This window comes from Carcharhinus amblyrhynchos, chromosome 15 (assembly GCF_965287045.1).
Source record: "Carcharhinus amblyrhynchos chromosome 15, sCarAmb.v2.hapA, whole genome shotgun sequence".
Lineage (NCBI taxonomy): Eukaryota > Metazoa > Chordata > Chondrichthyes > Carcharhiniformes > Carcharhinidae > Carcharhinus > Carcharhinus amblyrhynchos.
In genome coordinates, this window is record NC_137338.1 from 70762694 (window position 1) to 70782896 (window position 20203).

At 45.4% G+C, this 20203-nt stretch overlaps 1 protein-coding gene across 3 annotated transcripts in view; it reads right to left on the reverse strand.

Moving 5' to 3' along the window:
• The window catches only part of enox1 (ecto-NOX disulfide-thiol exchanger 1), a 297971-nt gene that overhangs the window by 171285 nt on the left and 106483 nt on the right, over positions 1-20203 (reverse strand). For all 3 annotated transcript variants that reach the window (XM_080204169.1, XM_080204170.1, XM_080204171.1), the window contains 4 exons: positions 17781-17918; positions 13220-13393; positions 7320-7526; positions 4116-4349 (listed from right to left, as the gene is read on the reverse strand). In XM_080204169.1, coding sequence (XP_080060295.1) covers positions 4116-4349; positions 7320-7526; positions 13220-13393; positions 17781-17918 — 753 coding nt within the window. The remainder of the gene's footprint in view (positions 1-4115; positions 4350-7319; positions 7527-13219; positions 13394-17780; positions 17919-20203) is intronic.

A 20203-nucleotide genomic window follows, 5' to 3' on the forward strand; every position in this document is an offset into this window, starting at 1 on the left:
AAGGGGTAGAATCAGAGACTTGGGGGGAGATGCATTATTTAGGGTTAATGCTAACTGTGTAATACACTAGTGAGACACAGGAGAAATCATCACATAGACCAGTAGTATGTCTCATGATCACGCTTTCTCTTTTAGACCTCATGGCAAGCTGAAGTCACCGTAAGATAGTTGACAAGTTTATGTTTGCCTTCCCTCAGCAGACTCTGTAAATATTCTGTATTAACACAAGAACAACAAGAATATTAAAGCTTCAATAAACTTATTATTATCATCACTCAGCTGTTGGTAATGCTTCTATTGCAATCACTCACACCTCTCCTCAGGTCATTCTTTTACTTTGTCTAAGAACATCACTCTGTCTGGATCCCTAGACCTTCCCTCTTGCTCCTTCCTCTCTCCTTCACATCTGCTACATTTCGAACTTTTTGCCAGTTAACTCCGCAGACGTGGTTGCGTTAACTCCGCAGATGTTGCCAGACCTCCTGAGTGCTTCCAGCACTTTCTGTTTGATTTCAGATTTCCAGCAACTGCAGCCTTTTGATTTTTGTCAAAGTTTTGAAAGGTAATGCATGTTGGGAAAAGTCAAAAGCGATACAACTAAATCGAAATTAGATTTACTGGGAAAAGGAATGCAAGCCAATGATATTCTTCAACTTTATCATCTCTTCAGTTGCCCTGAAGTGGAGCTTTGATACTGCTAATAGAGTAAGGATAACTATAATTCCCTTGGTCTTGGTGTAATGGAGCAATACTCAGCTTAACTTGGCAAAGATCCCTTTCATTCAGTCATGGGAGGATTTTCCATTGGTTTCCATTTGTTCACTGGGGCTACGGTGAAAGAGTTGTGGAAACCTGTGAAAAATGGCCAATACTGATTCAGTGCTTTTTTTCCTGCTCTTTGCTACGGTTATGGCAAAGGAGCAAAGGAACCCAATGGAAATCCATTCGTAGCAATTGAAAATGTTCACCAGAACCTGCCCCAGTTTCAACTTGATAGAAATCCTGCACCCTCCCCTGTGCTCTGCAGAACTGCTTTTGAATAAACACAGACAGTGTGTTATTTGTTCAATTATGTCTATGGAACAAATTACTTTCCAATGCTGTTGACAGATATTCAAATACTTGGAATCACAGTTCACACGGATATCTAAAGCAAGGCAGCGGAACAGAGGGTCCGGTTGAAATTTCTAAAGTTACATGGCTCAGACTAACTTAATCTTCACAGTAGTTGGAAATAAAGAATAAAGAAAGGTCTGCATACGCAGCTTTTTCACAAAACAATAACTTAGTATTCAGGTTGCGACTTTAGGGATGTATGAACTGTTTGTTCTTCACCTTCACTCTCTGGGTCATTCCATGATGCAATAATAGCAGAGCTATTGACTATCCAAGATTGGGGGAATGGCAAATTGTGCGGAGGGTGTGGAGAGTCTGCAGAAGGATCTAGATAGGCTGGGTGAATGGGCCAGGAAATGGCAAATGGAATTTAATGTTGGCAAATGTGAGGTGGTCCACTTTGGTAGGAAGAATGGTAGGAAGGATTATTACTTACGGGGCAAAAAACTGCAGCAGGCGACGGTGCAGAGGGACCTCGGGGTCCTTGTGCATGAGTCGCAAAAACCCAGCTTGCAGGTGCAGCAGGTGGTCAGGAAGGCGAATGGGATGCTGGCCTTCATAGCGAGGGGGATTGAATATAAAAGTAGGGAGGTCTTGCTGCAGCTGTATAGGGCATTGGTGAGGCCGCAGCTGGAGTACTGTGTGCAGTTTTGGGCGCCGCACCTGCGCAAAGATATTTTGGCCTTGGAGGGAGTGCAGAGGAGGTTTACTAGGCTGATACCGGAGTTGAGGGGGTTGAGCTATGAGGAGAGGCTGAATAAACTAGGCTTGTACTCGTTAGAGTTTAGAAGAATGAGGGGAGATCTCATTGAGACGTATAAGATGATGAATGGGATGGATAGGATAGAGGTGGAGAGACTCTTCTCGCTCAAAAAAGACAGTAGGACTAGGGGGCACAGCCTCAAGATAAAAGGGGGGCGGTTTAGAACGGAGTTGAGGAGGAACTTCTTCACTCAAAGGGTGGTGAATCTCTGGAATTCTCTGCCCGTTGAAGTGGTGGAGGCTGCCTCGCTAAATATTTTTAAGACACGGGTTGATGGGTTTTTGATAAGAGAGGGGATTAAGGGTTATGGGGAGAGGGCGGGAATGTGGAACTGAGCCACGACAGATCAGCCATGATCTTATTGAATGGCGGGGCAGGCTCAAAGGGCTAGATGGCCTACTCCTGCTCCTATTTCTTATGTTCTTATGTTCTTATCCATAGCAGTCAACGGCTCTCAGTGAGGCCACAACACACTCAAAACACAAGCTGGGGAGAATGCCAGTGGTGGAAAGCTTTGGAACTCAGGGTCTACCTTGTACCCCACAAGCACGCTCCACTTACCAAATGCCGTGTCCCAGTGAATAAATACTGACTACATGGCCAGAATTTTACCAGCCCGCCTGCCATGGGAATTAGAGCGGGTGAAGGATGGACCATGGAAAGGTCCGGAGGAGACACACGTCACAGGGAGGATGGGAATAGACAGGCAGATAAACCCTGAAGTAGATAACAAATCCGGCGCCATGCAGCACCCGACTGAATTTTCCAGGTAAGTTCATTTTGAGTGAGCAAAGTAAAAAATATGACGCATGGCGCATTTTAAAAGTTTCCAGTTTTTAGACAGCTGAGTTTTCTACCTGTTCCTGAGGGTCCATAGACTGAACACTCACTCACTGTTTCTCCAGGTTAACTTTGAATTTTCCCCTTTCAGGTACTGGTCACGCTCTGAGGTTTTGCTGGACAAAGTGAATTGACCTGTCATGACCTGCAAAATCTAGTCCTTTAAGAATTGATAGAAAACAAAGAACTTTGCAAACTTTTCTTCCCACTGTGAGCACACCCAAATGGCACAATCAGTCCTGCTAATCCAATCGGCCCATCCCCTCCAACATGGTTTCATATGTATCCTTTCAATGACTGCAATACCTTCCTTGTACTATGGTAATTGGAACTGTACTCACACCAAAAAGTGGCAGAATTATCTATTGCAATTTTGTCTCAATTTTATTGTTTAACACTGGAACACAAGAACACAGGAGTAGGCTACATGGACATAAAACCTACTCCGCAATTGAAGATCTTGGGTTTCAACTCCATTTTCCAGCCTGCTCCCCCATCCCTTAATTCCCTGAGAAACCAAAATCCTGAATATATTCAGTGATGGAGCATCCACAGCCCTCTGGGGTAGAGAATTCCCGAGATTCTGGCTATGTGTATGTGTGTGACTGTGTCTGAATCTTTGTCAGTCTATGTGTAACTCTATGTATACTGGATGCTAAACCCATGCGTGTACATATTGAGCTGTGTGCAAGTGTGCATGTTTCTATGTGGATTATGTGTATACTTGTGTGACCATGTGTGTGCTTATGTAGGCCCTTACGCATGTGTATATATGCATGTGTGACTGTAATACTGAGCCTATGCATGTATGTGTGACTGAGTGTATGTGTGGCTGTGTATATGTATGTATGTATATATGTGTATGTTTATGTGTATATATGTACGTGCGTATGTGTGACTGTGTGACTGTGTGTACATATGTGTGCGAATGTGTTTGTGTATATATGTATATGTTTATATATGCATGGGTGAATGTGTGTATATATATATGTGTGTATATATGTAGGTGTGAATGTGTGACTGTGTGTGTGTACATGTGAAACAATCTAAATGTGCAAATGTGTGTGGACTCAGCTGACTGAAGGAACTGTTCATATATATTTTTGAAGTTCAGGAACATTAACATCTGATAAACTTCACGCATGGCCAAATACAATCCCTCAGAAGTCATATGTTAGAGCAGAAGTCCTGTGATTAAGTGTGTCTGTTTGATGTCTGTGGTACATTAGACATTCACATTGTTTAGGGAAAATGTTTTTAAGGCTGTTCTCTCAGCTGTGCAGTCATGACTTCACTTGGCATCTGGTGAAGGTACTGACAGTAAATGAAGTTAGACTGGAATACATGCAGTCCCCGCACAGCCCAGTTTGTTACAACGTAGCAGATTCAGGGGTACCTTTGAGTTTCTCAGCCATAAGGCTGGCTTCATGCTCTGAGTAATGCACAATGGGTGCAGGAGATGGTGGTCGCAGATGTTCATCCTCCAGCATGCGTCGGTGGCGTTCCTCTCGCGCAAACATCCGCTGCTTGCACTCCCACTCATAGAAATCATCTCGGGCCTGAGCAAAGTCCACGTGCAAACGGCCTGTGTCCTTCTTGTCCGTGCTCGATCCCAACCGCATGCGGTAGCCTGAAAGTGAACGCACACCCTTAGAAATTAAACAAAACCAGTTTTGGGGTTTAACTGTAGTTTGGGAAATGACACCAACAGCACTACAATCCCTACCTCCAACTGCTTGATTTTCCAGGTCTCAGAGGTCCTATTATAACAGTTGGAAGCCATTTAATAGCCCATAAAACCCTCAAATAAACAAACAGACTCTTCAAAGCAACTGTGTAAATGAAGTCTTGCTGCCAGGGACCATGAAAATTCAGTTCCTAATGTCAGAATAGATGCGGAGTAACAGCCCAACAGCACATGACCACACTTTAGAGGCAATTTATTTGCTGCAACGCATTTTGGGACACTGAAATTATGAATAATGTGATATCAATTGAAGTTTTTTTTAAGTAATTGGGGGTTTATTTTGAATTTTCTTTTTTTTCAATACTGTATATGCCTTTTTGGACAGATTATTTTGCTTAGGCTGCTTAATCCAATTAACATATCAGGCACTAAGTTGCACTTTTGCCTCAGAGTCACAAGGTTCTGGGTTCATGTCCCACCCCAAGATTTGAACATGGAAATCGGAGCAATCACTACACTCAAATGGAAAGAAAACAGCAGGCCAAGAGACGAATATGGCCCTGGTGCCCAAAGAGCGAGGGGGAGCCCTCGGATCCAGGCGGGGGCTAATGATAACCTCCCATCCCTCCCCACCCCCAGATTTACATGGGGAATCCTTAATTGACCTCCATGTACAACTCGTTGAATACAAACTGCCTGGAGATTGGTAATTAACTAATCAGGTGGAGTTTGTATATGGAACGCTTTATAAAGCAGGCCCCCGAGTGGGTCCATTGTTGTAATGGACCTGTTCCTGTTCACCAGAGGCTTGTGGTTTTGCTTTACTGTATGTTGGGGAATTGGACGTGGTTATGCCTCTTTTGGAGAGTCAGTGAAGACTTGATGGGCCGAATGACCTCCTGTTGCACTGTAGGATTCTATGCTTCACTTTCATGGTCCCTGGAGGCAGGACCAGAAAACAGTGGTCCCGGCGTGGCATGCCCAGTTGTCCTATTTCCAATTCTTCTCTCAGGGCACCTTCACACGAGTGGGGGAGGGCACAAGCTCCAGAATTCACTTGCTCCAACAACTGAGCAACTAACAGCATAATGAGAGCCTCACCTCTGAATTCCCAATTCTGGCACGATGTTCCAGTCCTTCACAGTTGACTGCTCGCATTATCATAATTACCATGTCAATATATGTGATGAGTAACACTGTACAGCTGGGTCCAGCTCACGCTCTTGCATGTCCACTCACCTTAATCTCACTTAGCTTTTTCTTCAGGTACAGTAGTAAACAATACGGAAACTACACTGCAGCTATTCTGACGTTATGAGCTGTACAGACAGCACAATGGCACAGCGGTTAGCACCGCTACCTCACAGCACCCGAGACCCAGTTCGATTTGGCCTGGTGTGACTGTCTGTATGGAGTTTGCATGTCGAATCATAGGATCTCTACAGTGCAGAAAGAGGCTATTCTGCACCGACTCTCCGACAAAGCATCTTACCCAGGCCCTGTTTACTTAACCGCATGTATTTGCCCTGCTAATTCCCCTCACCTACACATCTTGGGACGCTAAGGGGCAATTTAGCATGGCCAATCACCTAACCTGCACATCTTCAGACTGTGAGAGGAAACCAGAGTTTTCCAGAAGAAACCCACGCAGACACAGGGAGAACGTGCAAACTCCACAGTCAGCCAGGCCCAGAATTGAACCCGAGTCCCTGATACTGTGAGGCAGCAATGCTAACTTCTGTGCCACCCATTTCTCCACATGACTGCGTGCGTTTCCTCCAGGTGCTCCAGTTTCCTCCCACAGTCCAAAACCGTGCAGGTTCGGTGGATTGGCAACGCTAAATTGTGTCCCAAGGTGGGTAGGTTAAGTGGATTGATCGTGAAAAACGCGCAGAGTTATGGGAATAGGATTAGGGTGAGGAATTGGACTTGGCTGACTCTCTTTTGGAGAGTCGGTGAAGACTTGATGGGCCGAATGATCTCCTGCTGCACTGTAGGATTCTACGGTTCACTTTCATGGTCCCTGGGGGCAGGACCAGAAAACAGTGGTCCCGGAGTGGCACGCCCAGTTGTCCTGTTTCCAATTCTTCTCTCAGGCACCTTCACACGAGTGGGGGAGGGCACAAGCTCCAGAATTCACTCGTTCCAATAACTGAGCAACTGACAGCACAATGAGAGCCCCAACTCTGGCATAAAGTTTCAGCCCTGGAATTCCTGAGGAAACTTTGGGCAACTCCCTCATCAGGAAAGTGAGTAGAACACGTTTCCAAGGCCTCTGGCGGGAATTTGACAGGCTCCCTGGGAGAGAGCTGGCAAGGGGGTGGTGGAAATGGGGTGGGTAAGATCAGTTGGGATGGCAGGAGGTACTGTGCCTGTTGTCAGCCCATATTTTAACAGTGGCTGAGCGGGTGTTGGCCTTCGCTTAGACCAACTGAGGCCTTTACTGACCATTTAATGGACATTGATGATCTCTTCCTGTCACAGCTGGAGGCAGATGGCGAGGCTGCCAGCATCCTGGCAAGAGGAGGGTACATCAGCCACACCACCCCGCCCCCCCAACCATGTCTAACAGACGGACTTCCCTGTCCCCACCCATCTCAGGATAAAGGTGTGGTCTCTCTTGGAAATGCTTGTAGGGTTTCTCAATTGTTATCCCACTGGTCAGGGCTCCCCCCGGCAACCAGCCCCACTCAACTTCTTCAATCAGCCTAGCAAAGACCAGGATAACTTGTTCAACTGTTCTACCTGCCATTTGTAACTTCAGTCATGCATCTCCAGCTAATCACAACAGAATTTCTTGGGGAAACCTCTCTCAATCCTTAGCACCTTTCAGTTTGTGGCCCTGTATTGTTTCAAATAGCGGGAACAATGGTCACACAGAGTGAAAGACGAAGAAAGACAGAAGCAGTTCACCTGACAGGTAGATAGCCTTGTCCACCATGAATTCCTCAGCGAAGCGAATGTGGCAGAAGTTCTTCTTGCTTTTGCGGATGGCCGTAATGTCACCGCATTGTTCGAATACCTCGCGAATGACTTCCTCGGCCGCGTTTTCGGGCAAGCCCCCCACAAATACAGTCTTGCAACCAGGCGGTCGATCGCGGGTGGCCGGCGGTGGGAGATCTGCAGATGCAACAAAGCACAAGGCTCGACTGAATCGGGTCAGGGCAATTCCTTAAACCCTTTTTTTCCCAACTGGATTGCCTGGTCTGGCCTGAAAGCAGGCAGAGTGCTGTGAGCTGCCTCTTATATAGTGGATATAATGAGGCAAACTAATCGAATAAGACTCCTGAATGTTGTATTCTCTGATGATATGGCCTGTATCAGTTGGCTCTCATCATCTGACGCTATGTAATTCTCACCAGAATGCATCCTACTCCTCTTCTGAAAAGCAATGGCAAATCCTGTTGACCTAGCGCCTGATTATATTTGAAGATCGCCCAATAATAGGATATGAATTACCCATTGGTACACTGCTGTGTTGAAAAATAACTGATGCGGTAATTAGTAACGAAGTAAACACTATTACAGTTCTCTATTACAGAGAACTAATCTTCACTCAAAATAACTGAGCTGTCCCATAAGGGGACTCCATTTCCACTACAATCTGAATTCCTGTCTGCTTAAACAATAACAAAACTGAATTAAACAGGAATGGTACTCAAGGATCATGTTTGCTTGTCCCTCATTATGTGTATCAGATTCTATATCCTTGCATTATCCTGTGTGGACAAAACCAAATGACGGTAGATGCTGGAATCCGAAACCAAAAGAGAAAATGCTGGAAAATCTCAGCAGGTCCAGCAGCATCTGTAAGGAGAGAAAAGAGCTGAAGTTTCCAGACCAGATGACCCTTTGTCAAAGCTGAAAGGCAAAGAGAGTGGGAGATATTTATACAGCAGCGTGAGGGAATGAAAGATGAGTCACAGCCACAGAAACCAGGGGAAAAAACTGCTAATAGCTGTCCACAGAGAGAATAAAGAGGTGAATGGCCAAATGGCAGAGAAGCTGTGACAGATGGAGATGTTGGGGGAGGGGGGGAATGGACAGAGGTAGAATGTAGAAAAGGGGAAGCGGGGGGAGGCATGGTAAGGGAAGGGGGATGAAGTAGGGGGAAAGAGTAATGGGGAGGGAGAAGAAGATCCTGTGTGGACATACTGATATGTTCATGATTACAGCACAAGAAACCAACATAGGGATTCACAGTGGGATTTACTTCGTTCCTACTGTTCCGTACCCTCAAAATAAGCCATGTGGAAACTTCATTCCTTACGTATAGTCTACAGCCATTAACATGTTTCACACCAGTTGGTGAAGTCAAAACTAAGACAGAGTCTTCCCTTGCTTAGAGATTTTATTGGATTAGTTCAATGTCAACACTCCTCATCCACGGTGTTTAAATAACCACCTCCTGTGTCCCTTAACAATGTAACTGGCATTAACAAACCTTAAGCTCACTTTGCAAATTGGGAGCCCCTGAACTCATTAACACTTTCCTCAGAAAATAAAAGCTTTTTGTTTTCAGTCTGACCTTACTTGACTCAGCCAAGGCAGGCTGTTCTGGGGAAGACAGATCCCTCCCACAACCATCACGCAATCCCTGTATGTTATGAATTGGTTTGCTGTTGGATGATTGAATAAAGCTTAGCTCCAGAATTTGCTCAATGGCTTCCATTGTCTCAAAATGGATGGGGTACATGAGAAAGGCCTATTTGTCTCGTATGCCAATTAACTTGATCTAAGGAACAAGATAGCTTACACAAATTTACATTGAATGACATTGTCTCTATAGTATAGTAACATGCCATCTGGCCCAGAGCCTCCTAAGACCTGCTGAATCACAAAGTGGTTACTGTATAGAAGGAGGCCATCAGCCCAATGACCCTGTGTTGGCTCTCTGAAGGAGCAACTGCTACTCCCCGGCCTTCTCCCCATCAGCCTGCACAATCTTCCTTTTCCAATGATAAAATTCCTGGAATGTTTTATCAGTTCCTGAACTCTGACCTTTGTTCCCATTCACAATTTTTATTGTCTTTTGGCTACAGCGTTTCCATCCAGTCACTTCCTTACTTTTACTGGATTCAACTCCTTCCTATAGCCCTAGGTATCCACTCTGGACACCACCTTGATAATGCGGTTTGCACACACACCTCATTATTGCCAGCAGCAGTCAGTTGATGGCATGAATCAGCATTCAATGCTGATTTGATGCCTGTGCTGCTCTCTCCAGGATCCACAAATCCAGCTTGTCGACATGTACCCCTAACCTCGTCTTCCTTGTGTATTTATCAAGACTCCCCTTCAATAGGTGAATGCTTCAACCCCTCCAATGGGCTGTGAGTTCCACATTTCTCACTTCTTCCTGAGAGTTAACTCTTTGTGAACCAACTTGAACAATTATTGAAAAGGGCCAGCAATTAAAATGTCCACATGCCTCCTCTCTCCACAGACCTGCTTGCAGTTTTTAGCCTCATTTAATCTCAGAGTCAACTGAGGAATAATCTTTTCTGGAATAGGCGATAGTCTCAAAACTTTTAGCCTTCTCTGGTCCTTTTTATTGTTTTGAATGTTGTATTCGTAGAATCACACCGCACAGGAGGAGCCCATTCAGCCTGCGCCTGCCATTTGCAAGAACTCTCCAAGTAGTCCACTCTCCCCGCCTCCCTGCCCCCATTCCACTCCCCACTGTCCTGGAAATTTCTCCCCTTCAAGCAAGTTATATCCAATTCCCCTTTGAAAGCTACCCATCCATCTTTCAGACAGCACTTTCCCGATCGCAAGGACTCGCTATGTAAGTGCACGTGTCTCATCTCCCCCCCGGATTAACCATCATAATTGGAAAAGCAAAGGTAACTCCGCAATTCCATTGGGTGCCAATTCTCAGGATGTACCTTGGCCACATTGCAAATCCCAGGGGTATACAAGAGGGTGCTTGTGCCAAATCAAGTCAGGATGGCAATCATGCTTTAGCCGAACAGAGAGATTTGGCAGCAGGTTACACAAGTGCCTTTCCTGCATGATCAAGATGTGGGGTATCACTGGTTAGGTGCATTTACCCCAACAGGTTCCAGAGTGTAGCGACTAGGGGAATTTCACAGCAATTTCATTGCAGTGTTAATGTAAGCCTAATTTGTGACTAATACTTGGGGAAGATGGATTTTCTCGTGGACATGATCTTTCTGTCTGAAAATGACAGGGCCCTGTGCGGGAATACACTCAGCTTCTAGGTTGTGTAAATGAGCCGCACTGTGAGCCCACCTTTCAATCCTAAATTGGTTTTCAGGCCCCTGTCCTTTGCAGAAAGAAAGGGGCATGTCCACGTATTGTGTCTTTTTCAACTAAACAAAAGCTTGTAGAGCATGGTGGCACTGTGGCTAGGCTCATAGCACCAGGGACCCGGGTTCAATTCCGGCCTTGGGTCACTGTCTGGGTGGAGTTTGCACATTCTCCCCGTATCTGCGTGGGTTTCCTTCCCACAGTCCGAAGATGTGTAGATTAGGTGGATCGATCATGCTAAATTGCTCGTATTGTCCCAAGATGTGCAGGTCAGCTGAATTAGCCATGGGAAATCTGTGGGTTACGGAGATAGGGTGGGGGAGAGGGCCTGGGTACAGATCCAGGGAGAGTTGGTACAGACTTGATGGGCTGAATGGCCTCTTCTGCACTGTAAGGATTCTGTGATTTCATGAACAGCCATTCCCCATGGCAATACCTTGACCAGAGCGAACCTGCCCAGTTTGAATTTGAACAACGCTGGACAGTTAACTGTTCCATGCTGCATTCCACGTGGCAATGCCTCCACCAGAGTTCATTCCATTCAGTACTCTTGTCTCATACAGTATCAATTGGTGTTTCACTTTACTTTTGGAAATTACTTGCAAGATGTGCTGACGAGTGCAACACGAAAAGCTTTGACAGCATGTCTCTTTTCCGGCAATAAAAAATACAGTAAGTTGCACAAATGATGATTCAAAAGAACATGGACAGATTTACGTGAGCAAGTGTGAACCCAAGAAAGATAATTCCAAATAATTTCAAAATGATGAGAATCTTAGGAATTGTAGAGATTAGTGAAGTCCAGGGACCCAAAGCTAAGAGACGGGTAAAAAAAGCAATGAAAAAGGCTTTTGGAATGTAGGTCATTATCCCAGTAAAGTTGAATTATGATGAATAGGAAATGCCTGAGTCACGCAGAGCCTTGATCAAACTGCGCATCAGATGAGCATCTGATACCACAGCATACAAGGCGATGGACCAAGTGCCGGAAAGGGGATAACAACAGATAGATGCTTGATGGTTGGCACAGACAAGATCAGCCAAAGGGCCTCTTCTTGTGCTGCAGGCAGCATTTTACGATCTCGCTCACCCCGAAACTGTAAAATCCCACCTGAGGTCAATGGACCTTTCCATAGTCTGCCCCTGACCCGCTCGGATTCCCGTGGCGGGTGGGATGGTAGAATTCTGGCCCTATGACTCTATCACACATCAGGAAAAACCTAGCATCATTAGGGGTGCCGCACAGAGTGATCCCTGGGCTAATCAGATTTGGTCTATTATTGTCATATGTATGGGGATACAGTGTTTCTTGCGTGCTGTACAAACAAAGCATACCACACATAGTATGGGAAGAAGGAAAGGAGCGAGTGCAGGAGCTTTACAGCATGTTACAGACATAGCTAGGGTGTAGAGATAGATCAGTTTAATATACAGTAGGTCCATTGAAAAATCTGATGGCAGCAGGGAAGAAGTTGTTCTTGAGCTGGTCGGTACATGACCTCAGACTTTTGCAGAGGATTATGTGAGGACAAGTTGCATAGGTTTAGCTTGCATTGCCTCAAATTTAGAAGACGTGAGATCTGACTGAGGTATTGAAAAGGATTTGATAGAGATGCAGAGGAGATGTTTCCTCTGGTGGAGTAATGAAAAACAAGAGGACAGAATCTTACAACTAGAACCAGATCCAATCAGGAGCACTTTTCCCACAAACAATGTGGAGTAGAACCTGGAATTCTTTCCCTCCCTCCAAAGACTACGGGTGTTGGAGCAATTGCAGTTTTGAAGACAGAGATTGATAGCTTCTCCTCGGGTAAAGAGGTAGAATCATAGAACCCTACAGTGCAGAAAGAGGCCCTTCAGCCCATCGAGTCTGCACTGAACACAATCCCACCCAGGCCCGGCCCTACCCCCATATCCCTACATATTATACCCACTAATCCCGCTAACCTACGCATCCCTGGACACGAAGGGGCAATTTCTTAGCACGGCCAATCAACCTAACCCGCGCATCTTTAGACTGTGGGAGGAAACTGGAGTACCCGGAGGAAACCCACGCAGACATGGGGAGAATGTGCAAACTCCACACAGACAGTGATCCAAGCTGGGAATCGAACCCAGGACCCTGGAGCTGTGAAGCAGCAGTGCTAACCACTGCGCTACCATGCCGCCCATTCTACCATCTACCATCCCACCTGTAGGAGAAAGGTGGGTAAAAATGGAATCATGGTGGAAATCAGCATGAGCTAAGTAAAGTTAAAATTAAAAGTTAGTTTATTTATTAGCCACAGGTAAGGCTTACATTAATATTGCAATGAAGTTACTGTGAAATTCCTCACTCTGGCACCTGTCTTTCAGACTGTGGGGTAGTTAGTTCCCAAATACTAACCATTCTGAAATAGGACACTTCCAATTTACAAATTCAGTAGGAGTCTGTGACTTCGAAAGCTATATCAATTTACAATTTCTCAATCTTTGATTCCCTCCACCCCAGCCTACCAATTCACATTCAAGCTATACAGTAATGTGATCTTCACACTTACTTGGGTTGGCTGGAAAGAGAGTACAACTTGTACAGTGGATAATTTCTTTCATGACTGGTAATGCTGGTGGCACAGCTGGCCTCAGTAAACTAATCCCGGTCATCATTGGATTGACTGGAGCCATTCCTGTCATTAGCCCCAGGCCATGCTCAAATGCCGGGACACAGATGGGGTCTGTAGACACAAGAAAGCTCTGGTTACTGTCACGCTGTTATACTGATGTAAACACCAGTCATTCGTAATGGATTGCATAAACAAACTGTGGGCTCATTTATTGAGGGTTGAAAGCTTGAAGTCATCAGCAGCAGAGCTATGTGTGTGTGTGTGTGTGTGTGTGCTCTGTACAATACCAAATGCAAAACTGAGACTAGATCACATGACAAACTTCCTTTCTAGTGATGCCATGCTGCTGTCCCTGAACATTTTGCTGATACATTGTGCGTTAGCTACCTTTCCATTAAGCATCTCACTTTGATTGCAAACACGTTACAAGTGATGCTCCCTACACAGACATCCCTAGTTTGGAACAGAGATTAAAGAATCAAATCTCAAGCTCAACGTGCCTGATTCTAGACTATACAGTAACAATGGGTGGGATTCTCCACTCAACCTGCTGCCTCTTTCGTGGTGCTGGAGGTGGCCTGCCATTAGCCAGTGGCGGGAGCTTCTGGTGCAGCAGGATTTCCCATGGGAAACCCACTGCCAATATACTGCCTCATCTCCATTCCTGTTAATCGCTATGGCAGTGTAGCCGTGCAAGAATTTCCCTCTGTGCTTATACTGAAGATACATATTGCAGGGAAATATAAAGCTGGCAACAGGGCAGAAAGGAAAGAAACTTGCATTTATTTATGTGGCATCTTTCAAATGAACTCTGAGTGTCTCAAAGTGGTTCACAGCCAGGAAAGTAGAACAAAATCTGTAAACTGCAGATATCTTGGAGACTGGCATCATCAGTCATTTTTATTGGTGTCCTTGTTTTCAAGATAGCCAGTGTATGTAGCACTAAACACATTTGATAGAAGCCAGTATATACACAGCAGCAGAAAAACTGTCACATTCCTGGAGATCTAGACATTGGAGACATTCAATCCTTAATTCAATCCTGCTTTGGAATTTATGAGTATCCATGGTTCCAGATTGGCTCTCCATATGTTTTGTCAGACTAATTATTATGCCTGGCAATAGGTACCCTTTTATAGCCAGTCCCATTTTCTGGGGCGTGCCTGTTTATGCAAAGTTCACACGGTGGCAGCCACGTGGGAAATACAGCAGCTAATTTCTGCACAACAAGCTCCCACAAACAGCAATGAGCAGAAAGTCTGTTTGTGTGATGTTGGCCGAGGGACAAAAAAATGGCCGGGTCGTCGTGAAGAACTCTCCCGTTCTAGTTTCTCATCTGGAAGATAAGAGCTGTGTCAGTGCAGGACTCACTCGATACAGGTGCCAGATAATATCTAACTTCATTTTCCTCAAGCTAAGGATTGCCATTCTTGTTGGATTCCAGTGTTAACACAGAATGCTAACAGCAATAAAAAAAAACACACAAGAAAACACACTATGGTCTTCCAACTGTGAAGATTTACCTGTCAAATCCACAGCTTTTCAATTGCTGGAAACAGGGGGAAAGGCAGGGGGGAGGACAGGGGGTGGGGGGACTGGGAGTGCCAGCCAGCAACAGTGGCTCCAGTCTCACATTCCATTGTTCAGATGATGTGAATTGTGCAGACAGCTTGCTGGCATATAGAAGTCAAAATTGCTTGGCCTGATTTCTTCTGAAAACCACCTGCTTGTCACCAGCTATGAAACTTCTGTGTCAAAACATTCAAACTTGTGTAATTTGTAAATGCTGGCAGGGTTTTGCCACTTCTGTGCTTGCTTACAATCCAGAGTGAAGTTGGGAGAGGAGACATTGGAGAGGACTGCTAAATTTTAACTCACAATGGGTTTTCAGTGTAAAACCGTGGGGACATTTTGCGACCAGCCAGAGACAGCAAGAGGTGGCACTGGTTATAATTGTGGTGGTGTGGTCCCTTTAAGGGGCAATCCTTCCTGGACCATGTGACTGAACTAGACCCAGTGAGCATGTGCATGCGGACCTGGGCTAATGCAGAGTGGGGGTGAGTGGTCCCAAAGTTGGAGGGCTTCCTGCAGGCCATTGTTAGGAGTACATCCATATTAGTTGTGCTATTGATCCCTTTGTGAATATCATTTTTCTTATCAATAAATCCTTCAGTTAGTTACTTGCCACATCCAGTCACCTCGACGTATTGTAATAACTGTCTGATGTGAGGGGAATGGGGTTGGGAATGGAGTGCATATGAAGAGTCTCAATGTGATGGTGGGGCGGAGCGCAGGATAGGGGATGCTACAGAACCTCTTTATCAATTCTACAAAGGAGCATCTTCCACTAACCTTGAGATAATCGAACCAAGGTCCCTGGCACTGTGAGTCCGCAGTACGAACCACTGTGCCACATGACGCCGCCTACTACTTATGTAGTTTCAAGAATATTTAATTCCTTTTCTTTCACCTTTATTTCCCTCTCAACACGGCCCCCCTCCAAATTTTGACACTCTAGATTACCTACTATCTTGCCTGGTGGAAGCATGCAAAATCAGACATTTATTGTAAATGAAGCTCCTACACACATATATAGAAGGTGGTGTTCCACAGTTGCATAGCTCAAAGATATAAAATAAACCACAACATTAATTTAACCTATAACAATTTAACCTAAAATATCACAAATAAAATATACGTTTCAAAAAATCCCTACTTGGGCTAGTTTGTTATGAGTACAATAATGGTGTGTTCTATGTTCCCTTACATTTTACCTGCTTACTGTTTTAGCTGATTGAGAATTTAGTTGCCTATTAATGTTCAATATACATTTTTGAAGGTTAATTGTGAGGGATGGAGGGGGGATTGCACAAGGCTGACTGTTCACACGAGTGCCTATAAAGGCCCTGCATGCTTCGAGCAGCTAGCTTCCAGCTTAATCTACCCTTCTCTGATAATTTCCAAATTAGATCTTAAAACTGAAATGATGCTTTGGAATACTGAAGTTGTTTTAGCACAGAGGGAGGCATTCAGCCCACAGAGTCCACATTAATGGGAAGGCTAAAGCATTCTTCTCAATTTCCCCTCTCTGCTATTGTAATCGTGGGCTGGCATCTCTGCGAGAAACAACAGAGAAAACTCTGTTAATATTTATACCCTGGCAGCAAACTGTTCAATCAATAAGAATATTTATACAAGCTTATTTGGCCTGAGTAAGCGACAAACTGAACTTCCTTGGTAACTTCAACACCAGAGTTGGCAGAGAAGGGGTAGGGAAATCTAACACAAATGGTACCCCTGACAAAATGCCTTGAACACGGCCATAACCTTGTACCATCAGAGAGACAATTACAAGGCCTCATGGCAACACCCTTGCTCCAAGCACTGCTACCTGGTTAATCATGTCATTGTCCGAGTGAGGGAGCGAAAGGGCGAGTGTATCACCCACATCTTGACAGATGTCAGCAACTGTTGGGCCATCCCTTCTGTGATCAACAGCAGCCCCAAAGCAGCAACTGCAACAGAAACAAAGCTGCAAGAAAATTAAAACTGAGGCAATCAAAGGCCCTGATAAGACAGCCTTATTCAGCCAGCACCTCACTGCCAACCTGATGACTTCTAATGACCCAGAGGCCAAAGCTCGACCACCTTGCCCACCCGATGCTGGGGCAGGCAAGGTTCCCAGAACAGAAATCTCCATTGGCTCGGGCAGGGTTTTATGATCTTGCCCCAGGGAGGCTGTAAAGTCCCACCCATAGTGTCCACAGTGCCTGGTCTGTCCTCAAGGTCACCATAATCAGCACCTGCGAAGAGACGCTTAGTTAGTCGATTGGGAAATACCAAGACTGGTTTGATGAGAAGCAGCAGGAAATCCAGGGGCCGATAATCAGTAAGCCAGAAGATGGATGTGGAAAGGAAGTTTCCTCTTGTGGCTGAGTCCAGTACTGTTGTAAAATTAGAGGATAACATCTTAGGACAGATGAGGAGAACAGTTTTCTCTCAGTGGGTTGTGTGACTTTGGAACCCCTCTGCTTCAGAGGCAGGGTCACTGGGTATTTTTAATGCTTTCTCCTTGCAGGAGGGATCAATGACTTGGGGGCATCGACTTAAGGTAAGGGGCAGGAGGTGTAGAGGGGATTTGAGGAAACCTTTTTCACCCAGAGGATGGTGAGACTCTGGAACTCACTCCATGGCACTATTTGAAGGAGACTCATAACAGTTCAGAAGTATTTAGATGCACTTATGATGCCAAGGCAAACAAGACCATGGGCCGAGTGCTGGAAGATGGGATTCGAATAGATAGGTGGATTGTCTTTCAGCATCGCAGACGCGATGGGCTATTTCTGTGCAGTAGACTTCTAAAACACCTTGAATAAGTTTGACGTTCTCAATCCTTCAGGAGCCTCCTGCAGTCCTATACATTTATGCAAACCTGGGAGGCACGCACTTAACGGAGTTTAGACGGGTTAGGATTCAATGCTGTGTCAGAGATATTTACCTGATACCAGTGGTGGCCCAGTTAGTCCCACTGGGGCTATCCCTAAGTTATTCATTGCAGTTGCCCATGCTGTGGTATCAGTAACGTTCATACTGATCTGACTGGGGCCCATGACTACACCTTCCAAACCTTCAGTTCCTGTGGGAAATAAAAAGAAGATAGAGTCATGATGGCACAGTTGGAGCCCATTCGGCCCATCAAACTAATGTTGGCTGTGTCGAGTCATCCAATCACTCCCTGCTTCATCCCTATGGCTGTGAAAGTTTATCTCCCTCAAGTATTCACCCAATTTCCTTTTGAAAGTGTTGATCCTTTATAATTTAAGTAACTCGAGTCAGACCTGCCCCTGGGCTCAAGGGTATGGAATATTGTCAGGTTGGATAATTCCAATGCAATCCAAGGCCAGATTTCTCTCTGTGCCAACACTGTTCTGTCACAACAGTTAGAAACTGCTTGTGTCCCTGCTTCATTGAGTCCCTTTTTATTTTTTTCTCCTTTTAAAAATATCAATAAACCTTCCTGCACAAAGACACGATTACCGAGACACAGAGTGATGTGTCAGCATTGGCTTCTTGGAAACACAGTTACCTTTGATTCAGATCGTGCTTTCAAACTCCACTCTAGTGATTTATGTCCACAATCCAGGGCTGAGGGAGTGTTGATCTCTCTTTTGGATGAGCTAAATTAATCCTCTCGGGTGGATGAAAAAGGCCCCATGGCACTATTTGAAGGAGACTGCTCCCCAGTGTCCTGGCCAACATTCTTCCCTCAACCGACATCATTGAGACAGGTCATCTGGCCATTATCGTGATGCTGTTTGTGGAAATTTCATGTGCACAGATTGGCTGCCGTGTTTCCCAGGTAACACTAGTGACCCTTCCTCCTTTCTCCACCGCATCTGCACCCCCCCCCACCCCCGCAGAGGGGTGGTGGCGACCATGGACCTCTACTGGATTGGTCCAAGATTATCCTTGACAGAGTGTTGCAATGGTTTGCCTTTGCCTTCTGTAGCACAGTTGACCTTGAAACTCTCCCCACCTACCATAGATATATGGATAATTTACAGGCCAATAACCACCTGCGTGATCACAATACAAACACACCTTCCATGACCATTAAGTCCCGGAGAGGGAACTGAACCTGGGCACTACCCAGTGCACCACAAGACCTCCACAGCAGTGACTATCCTATGGAAAAAAAAACTAAGAAGAGCTCTGGAACATCGTGGAGGTGTCAAAAGCTCCATCTACCAAATTAAAAAGTGAGAGAGATAATCAGAATCAACTCCTTGGGTGAGACTTTCTGATCGCCCCCACCCACGCAAACCCCTGCCATGTGTTTTGTGGCAAAGTAAATGGCACACTGTTGGTTGGCGGTGGCATCTTCTGGTCTCACTGCTTTCAACAGGGTTTCCTGCCGTTCACACACTCCGCTGCCAGGGAACCCGTGGCATAGACTCGCCGTCAGTGGAAACCACGGTGGAAACAACCGGAAAATCATGACCCTTGTGTCAAATTCACATGCTCTCTCCCCTCCTATTTAAGGTTATCAGTGGGCAAAAGGGGAGCTCAAAGGATGGAAGAAGGTGCCATTAAAATTAAAGCGGTGGGGGTAGAGGATATGTAGGTGGCAGATTGGTTGGCCATTACACATGCTGAGTTACACACACAAACACACAAGGACACAAACAAACATACATACACACAAACACACTGGGCTGGACTTTCATGGCTGAGGCGGGTATTAGGAGTCGGGCAAGTTCACAGTCGTGATTTCCCCCAGCCAAAATATTGACATGGCACTGACTCGGGATGGGCTGGAGTCGGGGCTGCCACCTGCCTCACTGGCAGGAAGGTGCACTGGAGAATGGAAGTGGTGTCGGGCGCAGGGGTGGATCTTGAGGGTGAAGAAAGGCTTGCCTCAGGCCGGGCTTGCTGTAGGTGATTTTACACGGTTGTGTTTCAGTGGCAGGAATGATAGAAAGCTACCCACAAATGATACGCTTGTAACAGTATTCCTTGCAGTTTTTCTCTACCTACCATGTTAATTTGCCGTATAATCTTCAAAACTTCGATCAAACTGCATCTTAACTGTCTAAATTTCAGGAAATACCCAATTTGTGTAGCCTCATCTCATAAGTTAAGCCAGATATAATTCTGGTGAATCTATGACAGACTCTGTTCAAAGCTGATATATTCTCGCCAAGGTGTGGTGCCTCGAACGGTTAACCATATGCCAGGTGTGGTCAAAGCTGGACTTTGTTTGGCTGAAACATGGCTTCTAACCTCTTGTATTCTAGTCCTTAAGACTGATCCTGTGTGATTTACTTCATATTTGTCTACATTGAAATCTAATTGCCACAACTCTTCCCATTCAATTACCTATTAACATCTCTGTAATTTAACGTTTCCATCTCAGCAGCT